The following is a 24995-nucleotide window of genomic DNA, read 5'->3' as shown; positions in this document are numbered from 1 at the left end:
GCCCTCCGAACACGCTAACTAAAACTGCCTGCCAATTTGGTTGCTACTGTCTGGCAAGATCAGCAGAGCTTTCAACAGCTAACAATGCCATCATAGTAAGTATTTATTTGCCTTTCAGCAAAGTCAATACATATTCACTGTCTCCTAGCAAAGCTTCTCCTTAATTCCGAGTAAATTTCAACTGTCACTTCTTGTCCAATGAGATAACTAGCGATGTATGCAAGCTACCCACCGTACTTGCGATTGACCATATAAGGTTAGGGTGTTAGGGTGAAGTCATTGATGTTAGTGGTGAGCAAGTCATCACAGATCAATATAAAGCTATGAATCATGAACAAATGTATTGCAAATGGCTTGTCAAACAATCCTATTTTTACAGCGAACTCATGAGAAGGCCAAATGTACAGATTAGCAGAAACAGCGGCTAGTAAAACAGCGGACTGAATGATGACTCAGACTCTGCGGAGGTCGCTGGGAAATTTCCTTCTGCGAGTCAATGAGTCACCATATGTAAGAAAGAGTTCCGGAGGGAGGCAGTCAGCCCATGTCTGTCTTAGTCATGAGGTACTAGGAGATATACAGGACCGCTAGTTGTATCATCTTCACGCAAGCAATGACCGAGCATATTGCATAACAATACCATAGCGTTAAATCCGTGATGGCAGTGTTAGCGAAGCTAACGAAGGCTTCATTTTCCATCCATTTAAATATCTTATCACTCGAGTTGCAAATGCAGTCACACATACGTAAGCAACAGAGATTAAGCAACTCTGGAGTGTTTCTAACCCCTTCAATCTGTCTCTACCTACCAGACTAGTGACCATCATATGGATTTTTTCATATGTACTTAACAAGACATGGTGGGTTTCAATCCGTATGTTTCTATACTAGTAAAACAACATCTTACAACTTGTAACAACATTCTTCAGTCAAGATACATAAAGTCATGTCTTCTTCGCTGTTGCAGCCACCTTCAACACTTGCAAATCTGGTGGTGGCATTCATTTAGCGCAAAGACAAGGAAAAAGGAAAGCAAGTAGTGGAATCCAACAGATATCGTAATAGCTGATTGCGAACGGTCATCTGAGAAACGTATACCTTGCTTGCTTAGAAAAAGGTAAAAAGGGGTGGCGTAGAAGTGTTCATATTTACTAAAATCCTTTAGACTATTTGGATGGCACAGGGTATTGACAAGAAGTTACTCTGAAGTTACTGTTGGCTTTGCAAATCATCTAAAGTTCTGCAGAATGTATACTATTGACATGTATGTTACTCAATTCTGGGTGACTCATTGACTATTGCCGCATATATTGAAGATTCAATATTTTAGTGAACATTTGCAAACAATCTTATTCATGAAGAATTTATCGATAAACATGTGCGCGTTAATAATCTATGATAAGTTGATGGCTATGAAGCTAATATTCCTGTTCACACCTAACTACTTGTGAAACATTCTCGATAACTATGCAACCAAATACATATGATTTTTCAACACTCAACTAAATAAATATAGCCGATATAAAACTGCATAGTCATCTTCTCTATTGGTAGTCACACTAGCAACAGTTACGTCAATGCCCGAAACACAGCCTAAAATGTGCCGTTTGACTATGCATAAGACCATCATCACGTACTGCAACATAGTTGCAGAACTGCAGGATGTTAGTACTACAACATAGTTGCAGCACCGTTTATGCATATTAGATTTTTAAAGTATTTGAACAAGTAATATGTTATAATATTTAAACTAGAATACATGTATACCAGTTATTGCAAAACTTAATAACCAGTGCAATTGTGCATAGATATTACTTTTTATTTGGGAGACGGATAGGCGTGTGATCAAAGCGAAACCGCACACTGCGTTGTAAATTAACGAGTTTCACTTTCGAAACTATTTCGTTTCACTACGATGCACTTATATTTTTATATTTGCATCATCTAAAACATGATCATTCAAATTCATCTACAATAATTTTCCATTAAATATAGCCTAATAGCATATCTAAAATATCATTGCTTCGCGCATGCACAATGCGCGTATGACTCATACCTCACATGATCGGCGAAAAACCGGTATTTGAAAGAAAGCACGTACATGTATCACAATTTTGAGCATATGGTTGGTTAATGTTCAGGTTAAAATTGTTATTACCTTGTAAATTCGGTTGCTGTTGTAGGTACGAACGTCAGTAGGGGCAGTTTTAGCAGTGTCACTCACTGCATCAGCCCAGAATAGCACTGCTAGACTTGCGCTATCGTTCTACTAGTGCGAAGTGTCCGTGACCTACATACCATGTTGCTCCTAGTGCGTGAACCTCGTTTGTTTACTGCCTTGTTTACGGACTTGGTTGCTTATGATTGGCTAATGCTGTAGCACGTGACACCATTGCTCCACAGCTGCTAGGAATTCCCTGTACTGTATGTGACTGACCGCGCGTAGCTATTTTTAAACCGACCAGCTACCAAAATATTTGGAAAAAAACAGGCTTCTACGTAGCAAATTGAAATTGGGTACAAATATGTATGAAATATGTTTCTTACCTAATATATATCCAAGACAAGTCTAAAATGCTGCGCAAACCTTTATTGTATATGTGGATATATAAACATGACTATAAAAGCTGTCTATGATGAGACAGACATACAAACGAGAGCTGCTGTCTTTGCCCGTCAAGTTGTGACCTCTAAAAAGAAGTAAAGAAGGATGGTTTAATATATCCAATGACTGCAGAACAGTCAGAGATCATTTGCTACAATTATTCAAATGCACTCTCCGAAGTACTGCAGATAGCTGGCATTAATACCTTTAATGTGTTATAGCTACTAGTACCTGTACATGAATAATCACTATGTCAGCGTTTGAAATAATGGAAAAACTATTCTCATGCCAATCTGACGCAATTTGTAGAGAAAATAGACAACTGCATAATGTTTCATGAAATCACAGATCAGTAAAATATATAGTATATGAGCCAGTGAAGTGACATCTGACAGATATATATATTTTTATATACATTTGCTCTTGTTGGCTGCTAAAACTTCCTCAAAAGAAACATTATTTATTAGCACTATTTTCTGATAGTTCGTTACCAAAAATTTCCATAAGTAACATCTGAAGATCTTGTGCATGTGTGACAAGAAAGACAACTCCAATTTTTAAGTATTACACTTACATTTAGATCATGTGACATCTTTGTTGAGCATAAAGCTGTGAGCTAGTGTCTCTGTATTGTCTCTCACTCTCTCTGTTTACAATAACAACTATTTATAGACACCTCAGCTGAAGTCATGCTTTATGAATGAGTAGCATCAAGTTAAATGTTGGGTACACGACTCCAAAACTATAAAACAGTTTGTAACACTTTGCTCAGCGATCTTTTGCTGAAAATAGTTTTGATATACCACAAAAACTGTTGGAATATAAATGCCATAAGGCAGCTTATGTTTTTTTGCTGTTGGCGTATAATTTGATAAATATGAAGTTTGTTATTTGGGCTGAGTTTTCTCAAAATCATAAAGAATTTGCACAAAACCAGTTAGTCCATGTGAGAAGAGCAGTTATGCTATTAGGTAAGTCGTGGAATATGTACCAAGTTTCTATAAAACAATCACATAGTGACACACCCCTGTATGGCTCTGCAATCCCACCATGGAACCAACTGTATCGCTCTCGTTCTGTTGTGATTCAGTGACACTGTTTGGAAGCGAACCATCAGCAACGCATCATCTTTGTGGCCTGGAGACGGCCTCAGTGACCAACGACGTCAGACTTGTGCGTCTGTATAGGTCTCGCTTTCCTGCTGCTTTATATGCCTTGAGGTAAGGCGTCGCGCAACCATCGCTCTACAATGGCCTCCCATGGCAACAGGATCTGCTTGTTGATCCAACGTAGCTCTTGGGCACTGGCACACCCAAATGTTGCTGCACTATCACTGTATGGAAACTTAATAAATTAGTAGAATGCTTCATGATTGATAAACTAGACATATACAATGACATATACAATGACATAGATGTGTACAATGACATAGACGTATACAATGACATAGACATATACAATGACATAGCCGTATACAATGACATAGACATATACAATGGTATAGACGTATACAATGACATAGATGCTTACACTGTTCAGTGAAGACTATCAAGTGGGAAACATACAAAGATCATTAATTTTGGCTCAACAAAAGGTTTAGTTTACAACTGTGTAGGCAGTTAGATTGGTTTCTTTAACATCTAATATTTTTGCAAAACAGCCTCTTTTTACGTAAAAAAATGTTTATGGTTTTTTGCTGTTGCTCAGTAGTGTAACACCCAATATAGCCAATAGGCTTACAGGTAGCTGTAACCTAATCTACTCAAACTGGTATTGCCATAAAACAGTAAACACGTAGGCAGTTGGTCGATGTCGGTTAGCAACTGCATAAAATCAAAGTTTTGTAACAATCAATTGCGTAACGAGGTGCCGACTAAGTTATCATAAAATATTCTCCACTCGCAGTGTTTGTTGCTGAAATACAGTTTGTCTGTAAAGAAGAATGTAATGGATGTGGAGTCATATTCTTTTACTGCGGCAGTAAATATTCATTTACATATTAATCTCATTGCAGTACCGTTTTCCTATTTCTAAGAACCAAAATGTTTTTATTTCTTTTTAAAAATGCTTCTTTTTTCTTATTTGTATTAATAGTTTATTCAGACTGCTTAAACAAGCCAACACTACAAGTAAAAGTTTTCCAAGTACCGTAAAACCTTTATTTTAATGCTCTATTTTTCAACCCTTCCCTTAGGGTGGCGCTTTATTAGAGGTGACGTTCAAAGAAAGGGCAACGTTGTATTTTTCAAACACCTCGTCAAGATATTGAGAAGATCAATTTAACCGTTTCACGGGAAATCGAATGCCGCCTATCACTCTCCTTCGGGTGACATTAACCCTTTTGGAAGCAAAAAATTTGATAACTTGTTTTTGTTGGTCAGATATATGAAGAACCAGCTGTCGCCGTCGGAACTTACCCTGAATAGGGTTTGACGTTGAACTGCCAGCCTTGCAACTGTAAGTCCACAATCCAGATATCTACTCCATTCTGACCCCCTGTGGTAGGTTGCTGCCGATGACACATGCCAGACCTGACACTTGTTACGTTCAAGTCACATGATACCAGCGATGTGTTAGGCTTGCTGACCTTTCTAAAAGAGGCATGTCAGCATTCTAGCTCTCAGGCTTCAACACCCCCCCTCCTCCCCCTCCCCCACCCCCCCCCCCCCCCCCCCCCCCCCCGCAGTGAAATTGAGAGTGTCTTCTGTTAGACATGACAAATTCTGTTTGTTATAAAAACAGGGAAGTTGTTAGTTAATAACCACAAGACCAGCCACCCATCAATAATAATTGTTATGATGCAAACTAAATCCTGAAACTGGATGAGAGCATCAATCATTGCTGTGACACATAAGATGTTTTTAGCAAATCCATTGGCTCAAAATATTTGCTAACTTTTTATTTTAGAATTTAATGTTTTGTATTTGTTTAAAAAACTGGTTTAAATAATCTTTGTAGTCATTTGAAACAAACAAAAATCTATAATTTTGAGATTACAAAAATATTATCAAATATGTCAGAGTGCAGCATTGGGCATTCATTCTTTGGATGAGCATAATGCTTGTTACTCATAGCAAGAACTACTACAACTTTTTGCGTAGTGTATACAACTCCAAGTTGATTGGGTAGTTCACAACACAGATGCGAATTGGTTCCAGTAGAACATATACAAAGGGCTAACTATTTTGTAAGGGAATGTTTAGTAAATTCATAACTAGCTACGATTTGATGACTGTCATAGCCTGTGCTAAGCACAGAAAAAGAAAAAAATTACAACCAGGTGCTAAAGCTAAGCTTCCTACTTTAATAGAGCTTTGCAGAATAGTAATATAATTTATGTCACTGGCTGTCATTCTAATGATTCATGTTTAAACTAGCCTCAATCTCTTGATGAAATACACCAACATTTATTCTCTTAACAACGATGGTGTTGCAGGAAACTATAGCAATGATAAAGGTCATTCTCTCCTTCTGAAGTGTGCACTTGCTACTATCTAACTGATTACACTTTGTCTCAAATGTGTGGCCTCTGATTCAGCTAAAGTAATACAGGTTCCCTCTATTGGCTAATCATAGCTAGAGCTATACACATCACCAACACCACTTGCTAGATGTCCAGATATGGTCTAAACAAATAAATATTTGGTTCTTATTTTTTGGGTAGTACAGTGGTTGGACATCGGGAATCCCGTCAGTTTTATATGCGCTTCCACCAAACCCTAATTTATTGAAAAACTAGCCAAATGCGCGGTGGTAGACTGGTAGACAGCTTATGAACAGTTGCAGGTAATGTAGTTGCCCGCTACTTGCCATTAGCCTGGCGCATCACCAAATACTAATTTGAGTAAGCTACTATCCCTATTGCTATACTTACCAGAATGAGCCGTGAGAGCAAGCTTTAGTGACGGTGTGTTGCGTAACTCAATATGCTATGCTTGTTTTAGCTGACATAAAGATTCATATCGTCTCAGAATTCGATGCATCTCCTGTAGCTATATTGGTAAGATATTTGCCTGGTAACCGGAAGGTTCCAAGATCCAGCATGAAATGGATATTTCTTTCCTAAATTTTAATAACTATAGGTGGACAAACCAAAACACACACAGACACACACATACAGAAAACTTTGAGATTTATATATTTGAAAAATTAAATTTAATTTCAAAATTAAAGTATGATCTTTTCATCCTCAAAACATGGATATACATTGTATGTGTAACTAGTGCATTAAATAAACTGTGTTCAAAGAACAAACTCAATATAATGCATGAACTCACAACAAATTACGTATTTTTTTAAAGAGACATGACCTTGAAAATCAGTGTGAATTGTGCTGTTGCTTTGGAGAGATGTCCACCGAACCCCTGAGATTAACTCATCAAACCCCTAAGGTATGAGCAAACTCTGGTTAAGAATCAGTGGTATAGCAAGTGGTGTAGCAAGTGCTGTAGCAAGTGGTATAACAAATGCTGTAGCAAGTGGTGTAGCATTTGGTGTAGCAAGTGGTATAGCAAGTGGTGTAGCAAGTGCTGTAGCAAGTGATGTAGCAAAGGCTGTAGCAAGTGGTGTAGCAAGGGGTGTAGCAAGTGGTGTAGCAAAGCTCCCTTAGCTGCTGTCAGCCGTGTTTGGCTACTACATGATGAACTCTACAGGAACCATTATTCTGTCACACTAAAATACCTTTAAGCATCGACAAAAAATCGAGCGATTAGAAAAAATTACTTCAAGGCGAAGGAGATGGTTACAAAAATATTCCATCATTTCCGTTCCTCAATCCTGTATTGCATTATCAGTTCTATGGGTCTCTGCGTGTAGCAAATTATGCTACCCAATGTTTTTTTGATAAAATGGTTAAACCACAGTGTTTAGTCATAGATGCAAAGGGTTTTATCATAAAAACCATATAGACTTGGTCACAACCATTTCAAGTTATATACATGTATTTGGTGACTCGATCATGCAATCAGCGATAAAATGTATTTTTGTGTGGCTAATGAAATGCTGATGAAATACGTAAAAGTCATTCAAAAGTTGTATACAGAAAGTATTGAATCAAGTTAACCTGATATATATATATATTTATATATGGATGCACTCTCTGGGACAACATATGCACACTAATACACAACGATGATATAGCAGACCTAGTATTGTGAAGATAACTCCAAAAGGAACAACATATTTACGTGAAGCGCTGAATGATGAATTCAGCTGTAATACGGATATTGTATATTTTATAAAAGGTTGGTGCCAGATCATCTATAGAACCCAGTTCTCCAGCAATACAAATCTTCCTCAGGATGACCATATATGGAAGTGCAGCTCTTAGAGAACTGGTACAGATTTGGTAAAAAGTATTGAGTTGCAGGTCAAGTTATAATACGGACAATGTATAGCTGGTCTAGTGGCCGGGATACAATCTTTACTGGTAAGCTCTTGGTTCATGTCACGGATGACATTTTGTGATTTCTTATGGAGGAGCTCACAGAAGTAGTTTATATAATCTGAAACAGCAAAAAACAACTTCCAAGCTGCAATTTCTTGTCTATAGAGAGTGAGTGGACAACTTCCATTAATTGTGGAGAGTGTTTTATCTTGTCTGGCTCACCAGACAGAAAAAAAAGATTTATTTTAAAATATTTCATAAAATATGTTTACAAAAAGACTTTTAAAAGGTTCAAAACTTCTAACAAGGAGCATGTGCAGGTTTAAGCTTGGAATTGCCTTCCTTCGCTCACCTATTTGATGAAGATAAGCGATTGTCCATTTCCAGACTATTTGCATGTTTCTACGCCTGCTCAGAGTAAATTGTAGCATATTTTAAAGTCTGTACACTAATTTACTGTCTTATTAAAAGCAGACCAGCTATAAATATCTGTAACTTTCAAAAATCAACTTACACAAAATTGTAGCAGATTTTTTCAGAAAGAACGGTAGTCTTTTATTATTTGCGATTGTTTTTTATCTTTGAGGTGATCTGATTGCTAAAATGTTTCAAGATTACAATCGAAAAAAACTTGATTCCAGTTAAAACGCTCAAATTCAAGTAAAAGTTTACTTATGGTGTTTATAGTTGCACGTCAGCAGCGGGATCGACAGGGACACACAACTCTACAACTCTTATGGTCAGCAGCGGGATCGACAAGGAAAGGGACACACAACCCTACAACTTGAATACAATAGAAGATATCAACTATTGCAGCAATTAGAACTAGTGATGTTATTTCGGCACGTATTTTCCTACTGAAAATTTTAACCGCGATCAAGATTTGTTGATTTTAATCTTGAAATATCCTCGCAGTCAGATCACCTTGAACCTCATATAATCACAAAAGATAAAAATACCAAAACTTTCAGATAAAATCTACTAAAATGTTCTGTAAGTTCATCTCTAGCAAGTTTTGAAGTGTAACAGCAACAAGATACAAGATTAATAAACGCAATAAACTTAAATACATTTTAGAAGATGCAATTATTTAGATTGATAGCGGAGAGTCATAAATACAATCATATTTATATAATATTGTTGTGTGTAAAAACAGTAATGTCTCTGTAATGGCTCAGGGTTGGACACCATATGTGAATGTTTAAATATATAACTGCATGACAATTGTAGCATTTTGTAGAGCTATATGTACTTACTTCTACATAAAAGTTTGTAATCCGTATGCTGAGACACTTAAACTATTTTTAAATGTTTAGATTGCATTAAATGAATATTCTGTACTTACCTCTGTTCGCAAAACTTACATATAATTGGTTTGATACAAAATATATCAAAATTACTTGTCTTCAATTTCTTTGGTTGGAGTGGTAATATAGGCCTACATATTAATATATGTATTGTCTATATCATTTCATAAACACCCAACCAGTGTTTATGAAATGATATAGACAATAACAAAATTTTTTGGTTGGTGTAAGCCGAACAAGAAATGTCAATGTTCGAATAAAGTATTTTAAAATGCAGCAACGTTTTCATTTTTAAATGAAATTTGGATTTACTCATCCCTACCCTGTTTGTCAACAAGGCTTCCAATGATATTTTAGCTCTAATTTAGAATAGCCTATACATGCACTGAACTCACAAATTCATTTGTCATTAGAATTTAATTAAACAAAAAATACAGCAAATTATGTTTCATTTCGCTATTTAATTTCTTATTAATAAATTATATGCATGTACATCGTTACATCACAACAATAACGTATCGTATCTCATAGCATGAAAGTTGTGATAAGTGACTAAATTTGACTCACCTCCATGATACAAGTAGGAGATTTTATTCGTCACATGTTTGTTTACTAAATTATACTCATTTCTCCATTGGAGATAGTAGTGAAAGGCACCGTCATTCTGTGCCACATAAATCATATGCTGGGCAAGTGCCTGAGGAGATGTAAAGTTTTTAACGTGTAGAAAACTGTTAGGCGGGGCAATGGCTTCGTAGTCCGCTACAGAAAGACCTCCTAAGGCTATTGGAATGGTTGTACCATTTGATTCTAGAACTCTCCAGAACTTCTCTGTGATATAATCCCTGCAGAGGTGATTTTCAAATGCCAGATAAAACCCATAGTATCCCATGTCAGGCTCTTGCGTGTTTTGACTAATGTTTAGCATACCTTTAAATCGGTTTGAGCAAGTCTTTTTTCTGTTAGAAGTAAACACGTCAATTTGTATATATTTAGATAAGTTTAAGACATACTCTTCTCTTGCACTCTGTATTCCTGATGTAGAATTGGAAGTAGTGCAGTGCGATACAAACCAGAGAGCTCGAGCTGGATACTTCTTGCGTTTGTTAGAAAAGTGTTTAATTCCTTTAGCCTTCAATTTCTCCAGCCGCGCGCGAAAAATATGGAAGCTTCCTTCACTTTCCGGCCGAAATGTTGCGCTGTAGTTGAAAAATTCATTCCACTCGGTCAAGTTGACAGATCTTAGGGCTGTCTGCGGTTCCTTTAAATAAAAAGCACTGAGCTGATGAGGCTCTCTTGGCGGAGGAGTTCCGTAAGATCTAATTTCGAGGTGGTTAAACACAATTAACTCAGCATTTGAGTAGTTTTTGACCCCTCTAATAAACTGGCATACGTATTTACCTGACCCCACTCTTGCAGATTCGTAAGACTCCATATAACCAGATGGTCGAATAATAACAGGCAATGATTTTATTGTTGGCGACGGCGATGTTGGAGGACTAGTTGTCGGTAGTTGCTTTATCGATTCTACGCTTTTACTTTGTCTGTTCGTAGTAGACCTCATGCTAATTCTTGCGAATGTTTTCATGCTCTTACTGTAGTTTGTCCCGACTGCAACGGATTCCAGAAACTTTGATGAGTCAGCATTTGCTAGTGATGGTTTAATGAAACCTTTAATGTAGTTCTTGTAGATTCTTTTCTCTGAAATTATTAGCATTTAGCAGGAACATAGGTAAGGGAACAAGTGTGGAGTTACCCGCTCAGTCTGTACTTAAAGGCTAATGTTTGTACGAATGACAAATCAACGTAATTCAAACAGTTGGGATGGGTTTAATAGAGTACAAACAATCTTTCTGTCATTGTAGATATTGATAAGTTGATTAGGGCGATGGCTCGGAAAAGCTCATAAAAACAGGCTCCGCATATATAGAGTCTGAGATAATTAAAATTCAGAGATGATTGGCCAAATGAATTGGGTTGTAATGTCATCGAAAGAGAATGAAGCCGAAAAGCTAGAGAGATTGCCAAAACGTGTTCTATGGCAAAGATGAAGTCTGGTGAAAGAGTGTAGTGTAACCTTACCAAATTAATGATTGAGAGAGAGAAATGGGGAGGGAAACAGGGAAAGAGAGAATGAGGAGAGAGCTAGAAATTGAAACAGATAGGGAGAGAGAGGAAAAGACCAGAAGCGAGAGAAATGGATTAATAGATGAGGGAGAGAGAGAGTGAGAGAGAAAAAGATGGATAGATAAGAGGGAGTGGAAAATGAAGAGAGAGGGAATAAGAAAAAGAGGAGTTAGAGGAAAAGAGATGGAACGAGAATTATTTATTGAGTGGAGAGAGGAAAAAATTGGAAGAGAAAAGGGAGAAGAGATAAAGAAGGGGAAGAGGGAAGAAAGCTAGAAATATAAAGAGCTAGATGAGAAAAGAGAGGAAAAGAAACACAGCAAGATAGATGGATTGATAAGTGAGGGAGTGAGAGAGGGAACGGGAAAGAGAGAGAAGGAGCAAGAGAATGGATTAAGGAAAAGTTGATACACCTAAATTCGTTCTACAGTTAGTAGAAATGAGAAAATTATAACACTATTTTCATAAATCTTTGTGCGAGCACGGAAGAGGCAGTTGTGCTAAAGTACTTATATGATAAAGTAGCCAGAATGCAATTCTAACTTTGGATATTTAATATTCAGTCATAGTAGATATACAGACACTGTTCAGTAGTATTTATTTATAAATAGCTATTCATTTCACAAACTATAAAAACAAGGATTCAGTTTACTCAACTCACACGTGTTTCAAATATAAAGGTTTTACCTGTTCCATGACCAAGCCAGAAACAAATAGCGACAAGAACTGCTAAGCCAACTGATCTTGCTTTCAAGCATCTGCGCTTCATGTTTGCATCACTTCGGTGCAAGTAGTATAACTGGGACAAGCTACTAAACGACGAACTGGGAGGTAGGAATAAGAAGCTATTGCGTGACTATTGAGCCATTATTGGAACAACAAAGAAACTGAATGAAATCCTGACTAAGAATATGGCTCAACGCTCAGCTCGCTGTACTCAACGCTCAGTGTACGAAAGTTATAAAAATCGTTAACTGTGCGTTCATATATGAGAGCGATTGCTATATTGTCTATTTTTATATGCAGTAAATATAAATATTAAATATAGACTTTAATATATGCATTAAAAATAAATGTATATACATTGCAACATATATATATAATTATATATATATTTGAAAAAATATTAAGAAGAAAGTAAACCTTTAGTAATTGCGCTACAAATGTGTTTCGTGCACGAAACAAATTTGTAGCGCAATTACTAAAAGTTTACTTTCTTTTTAATATTTCTTCCTGGTGGTAATTTTTGCTCTAACTCGAGTCTCTGGTAGGAGACCCGAGTTAGAGCAGAAATTACCACCCATATGGGTTAACCGGGGTGAGGAAACAATTTATATATATATATATATATATATATACTCATGCTACAGACAGTACTGTTTCGGCTATTGAAGCCTCATCAGTGCAGCTCAGAGCTTAGGCAAGGGACACAAATCCCATTACCAATGAGAGTTGACTTCCTGCAGGGAAACAACTATGTTGCCTCACAGACTTTAAGAAAGTCAATGTGCTGACAACTACATATACTATATATCTACTATATAAACGGCAATCGTTGTCTGTGTGTGTGCGTGCGTGCGTGTGTGTGTAATTGTGTGTCCTCCTTATAGAGCGGCTTTCCTTTTTTCGTCGTACGAATTTCGGTCGTACGAATTTCGGTCGCACGAAGCGAACTGGATTAATATGAGTAGTAACAGTAAATAAAATATAGAGCGGTTTTTCTTTTTCCATTCGGTCGCACAAAGCCAACTGAATTAATATGAGTAGTAAATACCGTAATTTCGGACTATTAGCCGCTGCTTTTTTCTGACGATTTGAGCCAAGCGGCTTATATTGAGGTGCGGCGAATTTGTAGCTTTTCTTTCACCGCTAAGGCGCATTTACGAAAATCTCTGGTTAGCGCGTCTCTTCAAAGTGCCCAATGGCACTGTCCCGTTTCAAACAGCGAAGTTGCTGCCGTGTTAAAAAGCACCATCCTGAGTTCTGCGAGCTACACAGCTATACAAATGTATTACTCATTAAATAAAATAAATTAGTGGGTAGTACTTTACATGTAATTATTATTTACTGCCAACGTGTACCGAGAAGGTCATGGGAATGTTTGTTTCTTGGGGACACTGGAAAAAATGCTGTTCTCACCTACTAAATTTATACATTAAAAAGGTGAGTCCTTCTCATTCAATATTGTATTGTCTATGAATTGCCACACCTCCACTACATAACCCTTTCACTTGCGTTCATGTACAAATTTAGCTATCGGCCTACTGCCAGCCCTTTTGCCGATATTGCTTCATGATATGTACACAATATTTTTTAAATTTCAAACTCCATCTAGAACGTTTGTTTTGGTTATACATTTCATTTTGCCAACATGTTAACAAGCACTGCTATACAAAAAATTCATTGTATCTATAGGCCTACTTTGTGCATAGCCTCACATACTAAAGCGATGTGAGGCTACGAAGCTAAAATGATCCTTCTCCAATGTTCCTTATTCTTACAAAACCAATACTTTCACCACCATCAGAGTCAGTGCTGCTATTGAAAAGTAAGTTTTACTAGACAAGGATAGACGACTCCCAACTCGAGATCGAGTTCACACAAACTCGATGAGTCGATGAACAGACTCGAGGGTGAGCCGATAACAGACTCGAGGGCGAGCCGATAAACAGACTCGATGGTGAGCCGATAAACAGACTCGTGGGTGAGCCGATAAACAGACTCGATGGTGAGCCGATAAACAGATTCGATAGTGTCTTTTCTCAACTGTTACACCTTAGTAAGCCAAGCACAAACATTCTTGATGTTCGGTCAATAGCACTTATAGTGAATGCAGCTATGATACGCTGGCTAATATCATAATGCTCAAGTCAGAAACAGTGACAAGAATTTTATACACTATTTGCTGTGGAAAATCAAGCAAATCTATTGTAAAGAACGCAGTATCTTTATTGGTGTTATATCTCACAGCACCAAACAGTAACACACCAGCAATGATAAACTGACAGGTTATATCGCAAATCCAGGGAGAAATCTACAATTGATTGGCTGCACAGTAATTAGGTCAACCATTGCCACAATAACATGTTTCTATATATATATAATAATTTTTTTAGTATTTGTATAGTAACATGCAAATCTTAGACCAATATGGTAATAAATGGTTAACATAAAAAATTGCTAGTATAACACATACATATACACTATATTGGACAAGTGTTAATCGTGGGCCTTATAAATGACTATTCAAATTTGACTGAATTGCGACGAATGTAATATAGATCCATTGAGTCAGCAGTTTAAAGCTGCCGGATTATAGGCTTAGAAAAGATGTCATCAACCCTCTCTGACGCATGCTGACTGTCGATAAATACTGGTACACACTGATTGACAGTTCATTTGCTTCATGCTTACAAGCATGAAGCACTTGTGTACTTTTTGTGACTTTTCTTGTAACAAGGAGTGTGACCTACAGAGGCATGCTCGTGTACACAGACACCGCTGCTCCTCCTGTGATAAGGTGTTCACTACCCAGTCTTTCCTGCAAGCGCACATCTCTGCTGAGCACCGGAGAACACAGTCTACCAAGACTGAACCCCAGAGACCGAGGGCGTGTTCACCCCGTCGCCAACACCATCACCAAGGGCAACGCTACACAAGGCCACGGCAAGACCGAACGCCGTACTGGAAGCCAGCCCGTAAGGCTTGCCCTACTCCACGGCATGAAGTACAGTCCAAGATCGTTCGCCCGTCGATAGATTCTATTGGGGACGACAATGACCCTCTCGGGCTACTGGACTCACCAGTCAAAATCGATTTCTGAGTGTCAGTAGTTCCACCAACCACCTCGGCCCTTTTCAGGGCCACCATTTCCATTTTAAGGGTTTTGTTCTGCGACGACAAGGGTGGAAACTCAGTGTCGTACTTATCATCCACCTTTTTATTACAATGTCATCAACATGAGTAATTGTTTTTTAACTCGGTGGCGCTTTCAAAACTTAAACAAAAAATGGTTCTTTTAAAGTTGGAAATTTTCAAACAAAGAATTAAAATTAAATTTTAGGCCAATTTTATAGAGAATTCTTTGGACAACACTGTCACTACCATAAATGTCTCAAAGATCGTTGGTTACGTTATCAACGAATAATAAAATTCAATTACTAGCAATTGCTAGGAAAGTCGAAAAAATGTGTCTGTGGCGGTCGACCATAGCAAACACATAAATGAGTCTACTTCAGAGAAAGGGTTGGAAACGTTGGATCTGCCACTGTTTGTGATAGTAAACATGTTCATTTCCTTCCGCAGCTGAGTTACTGTTACTTTTTTTCCTGCCACGAGTACTACCGAACTACAGCTACTACAGAACTTGCACGGGTACTGCTACTGCGTTTTACCTACTAAAGTTCTACATAGAAAAGGTTAGTACTTCTTATTCAATGTTCTATTGTCTATAAATTGCCACACCTCCACCACTTAAAAACGTTAGATTTGCAACTGTTCGTGATAGTAAGCATGTTCATTTCCTTCCGTAGCTGACTTTTACTTTTTTTTCTAGGTACGAGTACTATAGAACTACAGCTACTACAGAACTTGCACCGGCACTCCGAGCGTTGCGATCGGCGACGGTGAGAAGAAAGCGAGCAGCGTATATTACAAAAAATCACACCATCTCATTCACTTTTAGAAAAGCTTGAAGCAGTACAATGCCTACCAAAAAGCCTAATACCCAAACGCAAGAACAGATTGATTCCCGTAGAGAAAGAGACCAAATTTGCAAAGCAGCAGCTAGACGAGCAGAAGCTGCAGAGCAAACACAGCTATGCCCACAATGAAATAGAACTGCTACTGCAGCTGCTAGAAGTGCAGAAACTGCAGAGCAAACACAGCTACGCCTACAACGAAACAGAATAGCAGCTGCTAGAAGAGCAGAAACCGCTGAACAAACGCAGGTACATCAAGAGCAGGCCAGAATAGATGCTGCAGCTGCTAGAAGTGCAGAGACTGCTGAGCCGACCCAGGCTCAGAGACTCAAACGGCTCAGAGCAGCCGCTACAGCGGCCAGATGTGCAGAATCCTCCGAGCCGATGCAGCGGTGACAAGAACATGATGAACTAGCTACAACAGCTGCTCGGCGAGCTGAATTTTCAGAGCGGATGAAACGGCGACAACAGCGAGATGCACTAACTACGGCAGCTGCTACCAGGCGCCGTGTATGGGCAGAAAACTTCGCACTTGACTACAGTCCTGCAACACAGTATAGGGTCGAATTTTTCTATGGGACAAATGTCCAAAAGTGCTCCAGATGTAATGCCTTACATTGGAAAGGCAAGAAGCCATATATGTAGTTTATATACCGGTAGTAGATTTTGTTGATAATAAATTTTATCAACACAACCACATTACTGGCTGAAGGGACAGGCTGGAGTAGACTTTTTGACATCGTGATTGTTAGAAGTTTCAGAGACAATTCATCAAACATTGAAGAGATGACGACTCCTTTACAGCTGCTCCACATATAAGATACTAGCTGCATTACCCGTGTTCGGGAACAGATTTACGTAAAGCAATAATTTTATTGAGAGTTGTCTTTTATACTGTAAAACAACTCCAAATATGCAATCTACTGAAATTTTTGTGCCGATCAGACTGCATACACATATGCAGTCGTACATATCAATAATGTTGGGGAGAACAATGGAAATATGCAATGCTAGTTTTACAGCTAGTCTACAATGTATCAGTCTTGAACCACTCAAATTGGAGTTGTCCTAATTTTGTACACAGAACTGATAATGAAATTGACAATGCTAGGCAAACTGAAGTTCTTCAAACTGGCAGTATTCAAAAGTTTTACATATTTTAAGAAATTCTAGAAAATATTTTGCTATTGCACTGCTAAGCTATCGCCAGCATTTATTGAATTGAGACTTCTACATGCTTAAAATACTAATCATGACTCACCAGTTCTTCGTCTATAGCCTGTGTTTTGACATAGTATATACAAACTGTGCAGCAGCAATGTGGTTGTGTTGATAAATTTATTATCAATAAAATCTACTATATAAACTACATATATGGCCTCTCGCCTTTCCAACATAAGGCATTACATCTGGAGCACTTTTGGACATTCGTCCCATAGAAAAATTCGGCCCTATACTGTGTTGCAGGACTGTAATCAAGTGCGAAGTTTTCTGCCCATACACGGCGCCTGGTAGCAGCTGCCGTAGTTAGTGCATCTCGCTGTTGTCGCCGTTTCATCTGCTCTGAAAATTCAGCTCGCCGAGCAGCTGTTGTAGCTAGTGCATCATGTTCTTGTTACCGCTGCATCTGCTCGGAGGATTCTGCACGTCTGGCCGCTGTAGCGGCTGCTCTGAGCCGTTTGAGTCTCTGAGCCTGGGTCGGCTCAGCAGTCTCTGCACTTCTAGCAGCTGCAGCATCTATTCTGGCCTGCTCTTGATGTACCTGTGTTTGTTCAGCGGTTTCTGCTCTTCTAGCAGCTGCTACTCTGTTTCGTTGTAGGCGTAGCTGTGTTTGCTCTGCAGTTTCTGCACTTCTAGCAGCTGCAGTAGCAGTTCTATTTCATTGTGGGCATAGCTGTGTTTGCTCTGCAGCTTCTGCTCGTCTAGCTGCTGCTTTGCAAATTTGGTCTCTTTCTCTACGGGAATCAATCTGTTCTTGCGTTTGGGTATTAGGCTTTTTGGTAGGCGTTGTAGGCGTAGCTGTGTTTGCTCTGCAGTTTCTGCACTTCTAGCAGCTGCAGTAGCAGTTCTATTTATTTGTGGGCATAGCTGTGTTTGCTCTGCAGCTTCTGCTCGTCTAGCTGCTGCTTTCCAAATTTGGTCTCTTTCTCTACGGGAATCAATCTGTTTTTGCGTTTGGGTATTAGGCTTTTTGGTAGGCATTGTACTGCTTCAAGCGTTTCTAAAAGTGAATGAGATGGTGTGATTTTTTGTAATATACGCTGCTCGCTTTCTTCTCACCGTCGCCGATCGCAATGCTCGAAGTGCCGGTGCAAGTTCTGTAGTAGCTGTAGTTCTGTAGTACTCGTACCTGGAAAAAAGTAAAAGTAAGTCAGCTGCGGAAGGAAATGAACATGCTTACTATCAAAAACAGTTGCAAATCTAACGCTTTTAAGTAGTGGAGGTGTGGCAATTCATAGACAATAGAACACTGAATAAGAAGTACTAACCTTTTCGATGTAGAAATTTAGTAGGTAAATGCAATAGCAGTACTCATGCAAGTTCTGTAGTAGCTGTAGTTCGGTAGTACTTGTACCTGGAAAAAAAGTAACAGTAACTCAGCTGCGGAAGTAAATGAACATGTTTACTATCACAAACAGTGGCAGATCCAACGTTTCCAACCCTTTCTCTGAAGTAGACTCATTTATGCGTTTTCTATGGTCGACCGCCGTAGACACATTTTTGCGACTTTCCCAGCAATTGCTAGTAATTGAATTTTATTATTCGTTGATAACATAACCAATGATCTTTAAGACATTTAGGATAGTGACAGTGTTGTCCAAAGATTTCTCTATAAAATTGGCCTAAAATTTAATTTTAAATCTTTGTTTGAGAATTTCCAACTTTAAAAGAACCATTTTTTGTTTAAGTTTTGAAAACGCCACCGAGTTAGAAAGTAATTACTCATGTTGATGACATTATAGCCGATACAGACTTAGATATTTGTGATTACACAGATAATTAAAATAGCAATAGCAGCACTGACTCTGATGGTGGTGAAAGTATTGGTTTTGTAAGAATGTTATATCTGATTTTGGTAGTTTTCGATTAACACTTGGAACTTGGAGTGGTCTCTTGCTTTGGATAGCTCATAGAGCGATGTGCAGTCACCAGATTATTTTTTGTCGCTCGCGCTGTGTTACGGTACTGGTACCTATCTGTCTCACATCGGGATTGATGTTTGAATTAACCTAAGGATGGCGCGATTTTTCCTTAGCCAATAGATTCGTACCAGCAGGTCTGCATCCCGAACTATAACCCAAGTTCTATTTTAGTGGGATAATTTCCCAATACCGTGTCTCCATTGACTGGGAACAGCAAGCGATCCTGTCTACACCTCCCGAAGTTTAGAGAGATCAGATTTCGCTATCTACCTGGCGTGCCCTCTCTCTCTCTCTCTCTCTCTCTCTCTTCTACGCCTAGTGAATAGATGTGAGATCCTGCTGCTGACAATATCAAAACCAAAAATCCACGCTTGTCGTGGCGAGTTGCGTACATCCCAGAAGGAGTGACCAACTTGCCGTGTGCGCTCACTTCAAAACAGTTATGTTAAATTCCTGTTTTACTAAGCTTTTAATAATAAATGTAATCATGTAATAATCGTCCCTCTGAATAATAATCTTTAATTGAAAGCAATAATAATACTTTGTCTTTGAGTTAAGAATAAGTTAATAAATGTATAACTCTTGCTCCAAGCGAGTGCAAATATTAATAATCCTTGTTATACGGGATTGTGGGGCTAGTTGTTCATATTATTAATCTCCTTACTCCCTCTTGTTAACTCGAGCATCTGAAAACGTCCAAATCCCGTCATAACAAGAAAAGGAACATTGTAGAGGATCGTTTTAGCTTCGTAGCCTCACATCGCTTTAGTAGGTGAGGCTATGCACAAAGTATAGATACAATAGTTTTTTTGTATAGCAGTGTTTGTTAACATGTTGGCAAAATCTACGATATAACCAAAACAAACGTTCTAGATGGAGTTTCAAATTGAAAAAATATCATGAAGCAATATCGGCAAAATGGTTGGCAGTAGGCCGATAGCTAAATTTGTACATGGACGCAAGTGAAAGGGTTATGTAGTGGAGGTGTGGCAATTCATAGACAATACAACATTGAATGAGAAGGACTCACCTTTTTGATGTATAAATTTAGTAGGTGAGAACAGTGTTTTTTCCAGTGTCCCCAAGAAACAAACGTTCACATGACCTTCTCGGTACACGTTGGCAGTAAATATTAATTACACGTAAATTACTATTCATTAATTTATTTTATTTAATGAGTAATACATTTGTATAGCTGTGTAGTCCCCAGAACTCAGGACAGTGTTTTTTAACACGGCAACAACTTTGCTGTTTAAAACAGAACAGTGCCGTTGGGCATTGTAAAGAGGCGTGCTAAGTAGAGATTTCAGTTAATGCACCCTAGCGGTGAAACAAAAACCATAGAATCGCCGCACCGTTATATAAGCTGCTTTGCCCAAATCATCAGAAAAAAGTAGTGGCTAATAGTCTGAAAGTACGGTGTTTACTACTCAGTTGGCTTCGTGCGACCAAATGGAAAAAGAAAGACCGCTCTATATTTTATTTACTGTTACTACTCATATTAATTCAGTTGCTTCGTACGACCAAAATTCGTTCGACAAAAAGGAAAGACTGCTCTATAAGGTGCAGATACACAGACAGACAATGATTGCCATTTATATAGTAGATGTTTATTGATCCCAGTGTAACTACATTAAAAGCACTCAATTTGCGCATACAAGACAAACACTCTGGATATCTAATTTATGATAATATACTAAATCATAAACGTGATCATTCTGTTCAGAACTACCACCTTCTTTACGGCTGCTAAACTCCCATGAATGTGTATATTTTCTATTATCCGACCTCACACACTGTAGGGTGTGTGTGTACTCACTTCCAAAGCTCAGTGATGTTGGTATTGATGTAAGTTGTAAATTATGACAGCCATAAGTATCCGTTTATGGCTGTCTTTGAATGTGAGACAAAAATGTGTAGCGTTGTGTCAGGTGTTCTGACGTTGCCGGGTACACACTACAGCTACAAACACTTGTCTCAACAATGACAATAAGTATGTAAATTAAGAAATAAACTGATTGATGCTGTATCTAAAATCTCTTTCTAACATGTGCTATCACAGATTACAATTATTATAATTAGAATATATTTTTATTCCAAGTTTAGAAAGGCCAGACTAAGGTCTATAGACAAGAGTGTCTTGCAACCCATGGAATTACAATTGATGACATTGAAAATAAATGTGATAAATTTAAAAGTGATAGGCGTGAGGAAGTGATTTAAATAAGGGAATGATTCTTGTTCTGGACCTATCAACACCTGTTTCACTTGTAAGACCCTGAAGATTCTATATTTATGTTTGATGATCTTTATCTCTTGATTCATAGAAACATAACATATGGTCTCAATCTGATGTTCAATAGATATCAAGAATGTGAAAACAGTAAAATCAAACGAGAATAGAAGTATACGAAAGCGAGTGTATAAAAGCCTGTTCAGGTTTAGATAGTATAGTGAACTGTACTTACACAGCATTCCTATCAACATTGTTGCGCCTGACTTCGTGAAACCTTCTTACATTGACTAAGTTTTCATATAGCAATAGTGTAGTGATACCTGGGTGCGTCATCGCCAAAGAGCTACGGGTGCTACGAGCTATAGAGTGTTATAGTCAAGCGATGGTTGTGCAGCGCTTTATATCAAGGTTTTATCTTTAAAAGGCTACGCACAAATAAGTGCGATGTTATTGGTCGCATGCATCGTACCAGTGTTTCACTTCCCAACAGCGATACTGAATCATGATAGAATAATAGCGATACAGCTATGGTGAAATTGCAGCGGCATACGGTGGTATGTCCTTATGCTATTGCTGCAAAGAGACTTAGTAGTTGCTTCTCATCAGAAGCTAGTGCTCACACTGGCTTTTCTAGGTTGCCATCAAACTACTCAGAAATAGGTTTTTGACTGGACCTCTTGGTCATCTTGGCTTGACATGTCTGAGTCCAGTGGCAAGGGTACCTCGATGACTAGAGACACGCTCAGTTGCAGAGAACACTTTAAGGTTGGATGCCATTCCTGTCACCACCAGTAGCCTTTGTTGAGAATTTAACCCCAACCCACTGTTTTCATTACCAGGTCACTGAGTAATAAATATTAAAAATATTAAGTACCAAGAAATGTTTGGCATGGCAAAAGGAGAGATTTGTCTTTTCAATAAATCCAAAGGAATACTTCAGAATTTCTTCTTACTAATTAACGTTGTCAGGCGTGATTTTACTGTCAAGACATGGCGAGTTCAGATATATTGTGACCTAGTAATATATGTCTCTGACGACTGGAGAAATGATATTGATGAGCATGTGAGAGAGTTCGCTATCAAGCATGACCTTTTAAAACGCCCAAAGAAACCTTTATTAAACAGCTAGTCTACTACAAAGATTATATTAGAAACATTCCTTAGACTGTGCTAAAGTGTATTTAGAGGTCATAAAGGTCATTTAGTGTTTGTTCAAGAAGTTATGAATTCACGAAGAGAAGGGGATGCTGATGTCACAACAAAAATGATCTCTAATAACTATAAACCGGTAAGTATAGTAGTATAATAGCAAGAAACGTATAAAGCAGTGAAAACATGATAATGGTTAAACCCTTAGATATAACTAGTTAATTATAACCTAGTAAAACATACAAACATCTCATTTCACCGAGCTATGGTATCGCTCTAGCTGCTCTTATAAACAGTCACCGAGTTCATGTTCTGTGCAGTCTTTTAACAGAGATTGCTGGAGCATATCTATACAAATTGAACTTTTTGTGTTTGAGTATGGAAAATAGTTTTTGTTACCATTTTAATATGATTTTCTATTAGTTCACTGCTTTTACCAATTTTTGCCTAATTCAATGTTGCGCCATAATGCACCGCGGTATGCATATTTTTACCCACATAGTGACATATATCGCCCAATGAATTCATGAATCTTGCGTAGCTCAATGGTTTAGCATGTTGTCTGAAGAATGGGAGGTGCTGAGATCAAATCTTCTGCGATACAAATTCTTCATTCCAAGATTTTAATAGCTATAGCTGGAAATACCAAAACACACACACATGAATGCACACACACAAACTTTGAGATTTATATATAGAAGTAGATCTCAGAACCAATTAACTTGCATGTAGTATATGGAGGTTTGCCAGTACTACTATGTCAGTACCTCTTGACTCAGCTAAAATAAACACCAAACATTCACATCAGTTATATCAGGCTCATAATTAAACCACGTATAAGTAATATGGCTAGTATAATGTAAGATAGGATTTAGCACTATAAAACTAAGACTTCTCAGATGGGTTTAGCAATAATCTTATAACAACAGGTATTCTATATTTTAGTGTTTCAAAACAGAAAGTTGCATGATGTGCCTGAGATACATGTACAGTAGAGCCTCTACTTATGATGTGCCTGAGATTCATGTACAGTGTAACCTCTACTTATGATGTGCCTGAGATACATGTAGAATGGAACCTCTACTTATGATGTGCCTGATATACATGTACAGTAGAGCCTCTACTTATGATGTGCCTGAGATTCATGTACAGTTGAACCTCTACTTATGATGTGCCTGAGATACATGTACAGTGGAACCTCTACTTATGATGTGCCTGAGATTCATGTACAGTGGAACCTCTACTTATGATGTACCTGAGATACATGTACAGTGGAACCTCTACTTATAATGTGCCTGAAATACATGTACAGTGGAACCTCTACTTATGAAATAATTCGTTCCACAGGCCGGTTCGTAAGTATAAGATCTTCTAAGTAGAAACGGATTCTACCATACGAGTGCCCTAATCTGTCCCAAGCCTCCACAAAACTCAGACATAATATTTTAACAAACTATAAATGTGTGAGATGGTTGAAACCGGCAACAAATACATGTTGGAATTATATTTGTACATAATATATAAAATAGTACACATGGATGAATAAATAAACAGAAAAAGAATGAATAAAAACTACAAACTAAAGTTTGTTTTGTTTACCTACGGTGTTGGCCATCTAGATGAGGCTAAGCCAGGACTAGTTTGCAAGTGAGAGATGGGTGTTTATTGGTCGTCTAGATGAGGCTAAGCCAGGACTAGGTTGCAAGTGATAGATGGGTGTTTATTGGTCGCGTCTAGATAAGGCTGAGTGAAGACTGTGTTGTAAGTGAGAGATGGGTGTTTATTGGTCGCGTCTAGATGGGGCTTAGTGAAGACTGTGTTGTAAGTGAGAGATGGGTGTTTATTGGTCGTCTAGATGGGGCTTAGTAAAGACTGTGTTGTAAGTGAGAGATGGGTGTTTATTGGTCGTCTAGATGGGGCTTAGTGAAGACTGTGTTGTAAGTGAGAGATGGGTGTTTAACGGTCGTCTAGATGAGGCTTAGTGAAGACTGTGTTGTAAGTGAGAGATGGGTGTTTATTGGCCGTCTAGATGAGGCTAAACCATGACTGTGTTGCAAGTGAGAGATGGGTGTATATTGTTGTCTTGTTTTGCTGAGAAGAAATCTTTTATGAACTTAAGTAGAAAGAATTATTTACATCGGCACAAATTGAAAAAGGGTGTATCATGTAGGATATTATTTGAATATTCAAGGCTGTCCTTTGATTAGCCAGTAATACAAAAACTGGCTTTCAGAAAAAACCAACAGACTGACCAAGAAAACTCGCTATATATTAGGCAGTGAATCAGTGAGGAGGCGGAAGCTTCAGTAAGGAGAACAGAGAGGATGAACTGAGCTATCGAG

General features: G+C 38.2%; 1 protein-coding gene across 1 annotated transcript; it reads right to left on the bottom strand.

Annotated features, from left to right (window-relative positions):
* Window positions 1-3811: 3811 nt before the first annotated feature.
* LOC137406165 (3-galactosyl-N-acetylglucosaminide 4-alpha-L-fucosyltransferase FUT3-like) lies at window positions 3812-10886 on the bottom strand. The gene is made up of 4 exons (XM_068092698.1): window positions 9866-10886; window positions 7989-8109; window positions 5023-5196; window positions 3812-3938 (listed from the first exon to the last, which is right to left on the bottom strand). Exons 1-4 carry the CDS (start codon window positions 10884-10886, stop codon window positions 3812-3814), a joined length of 1443 nt encoding a protein of 480 aa, XP_067948799.1.
* Between the last annotated feature and the right edge of the window lie 14109 nt (window positions 10887-24995).

The sequence above is a fragment of the Watersipora subatra genome, chromosome 10 (assembly GCF_963576615.1).
Source record: "Watersipora subatra chromosome 10, tzWatSuba1.1, whole genome shotgun sequence".
Classification (NCBI taxonomy): Eukaryota; Metazoa; Bryozoa; class Gymnolaemata; order Cheilostomatida; family Watersiporidae; genus Watersipora; species Watersipora subatra.
Note: the sequence above shows the minus strand (reverse complement) of the source record. Positions and strands in the feature narration are given on the sequence as shown.

Excerpts from the sequence above, each read along its gene's own strand:
- LOC137406165 (XM_068092698.1), bottom strand. The coding sequence starts at position 10,886 with ATGAAAACATTCGCAAGAATTAGCATGAGGTCTACTACGAACAGACAA. Across the intron at positions 5,197-7,988 it reads AGACCAGCTATACATTGTCC|AAAGGTCAGCAAGCCTAACA; the intron begins GTATTATAACTT and ends TGCCTCTTTTAG. Across the intron at positions 3,939-5,022 it reads AACGTCAAACCCTATTCAGG|TGATAGTGCAGCAACATTTG; the intron begins GTAAGTTCCGAC and ends GTTTCCATACAG.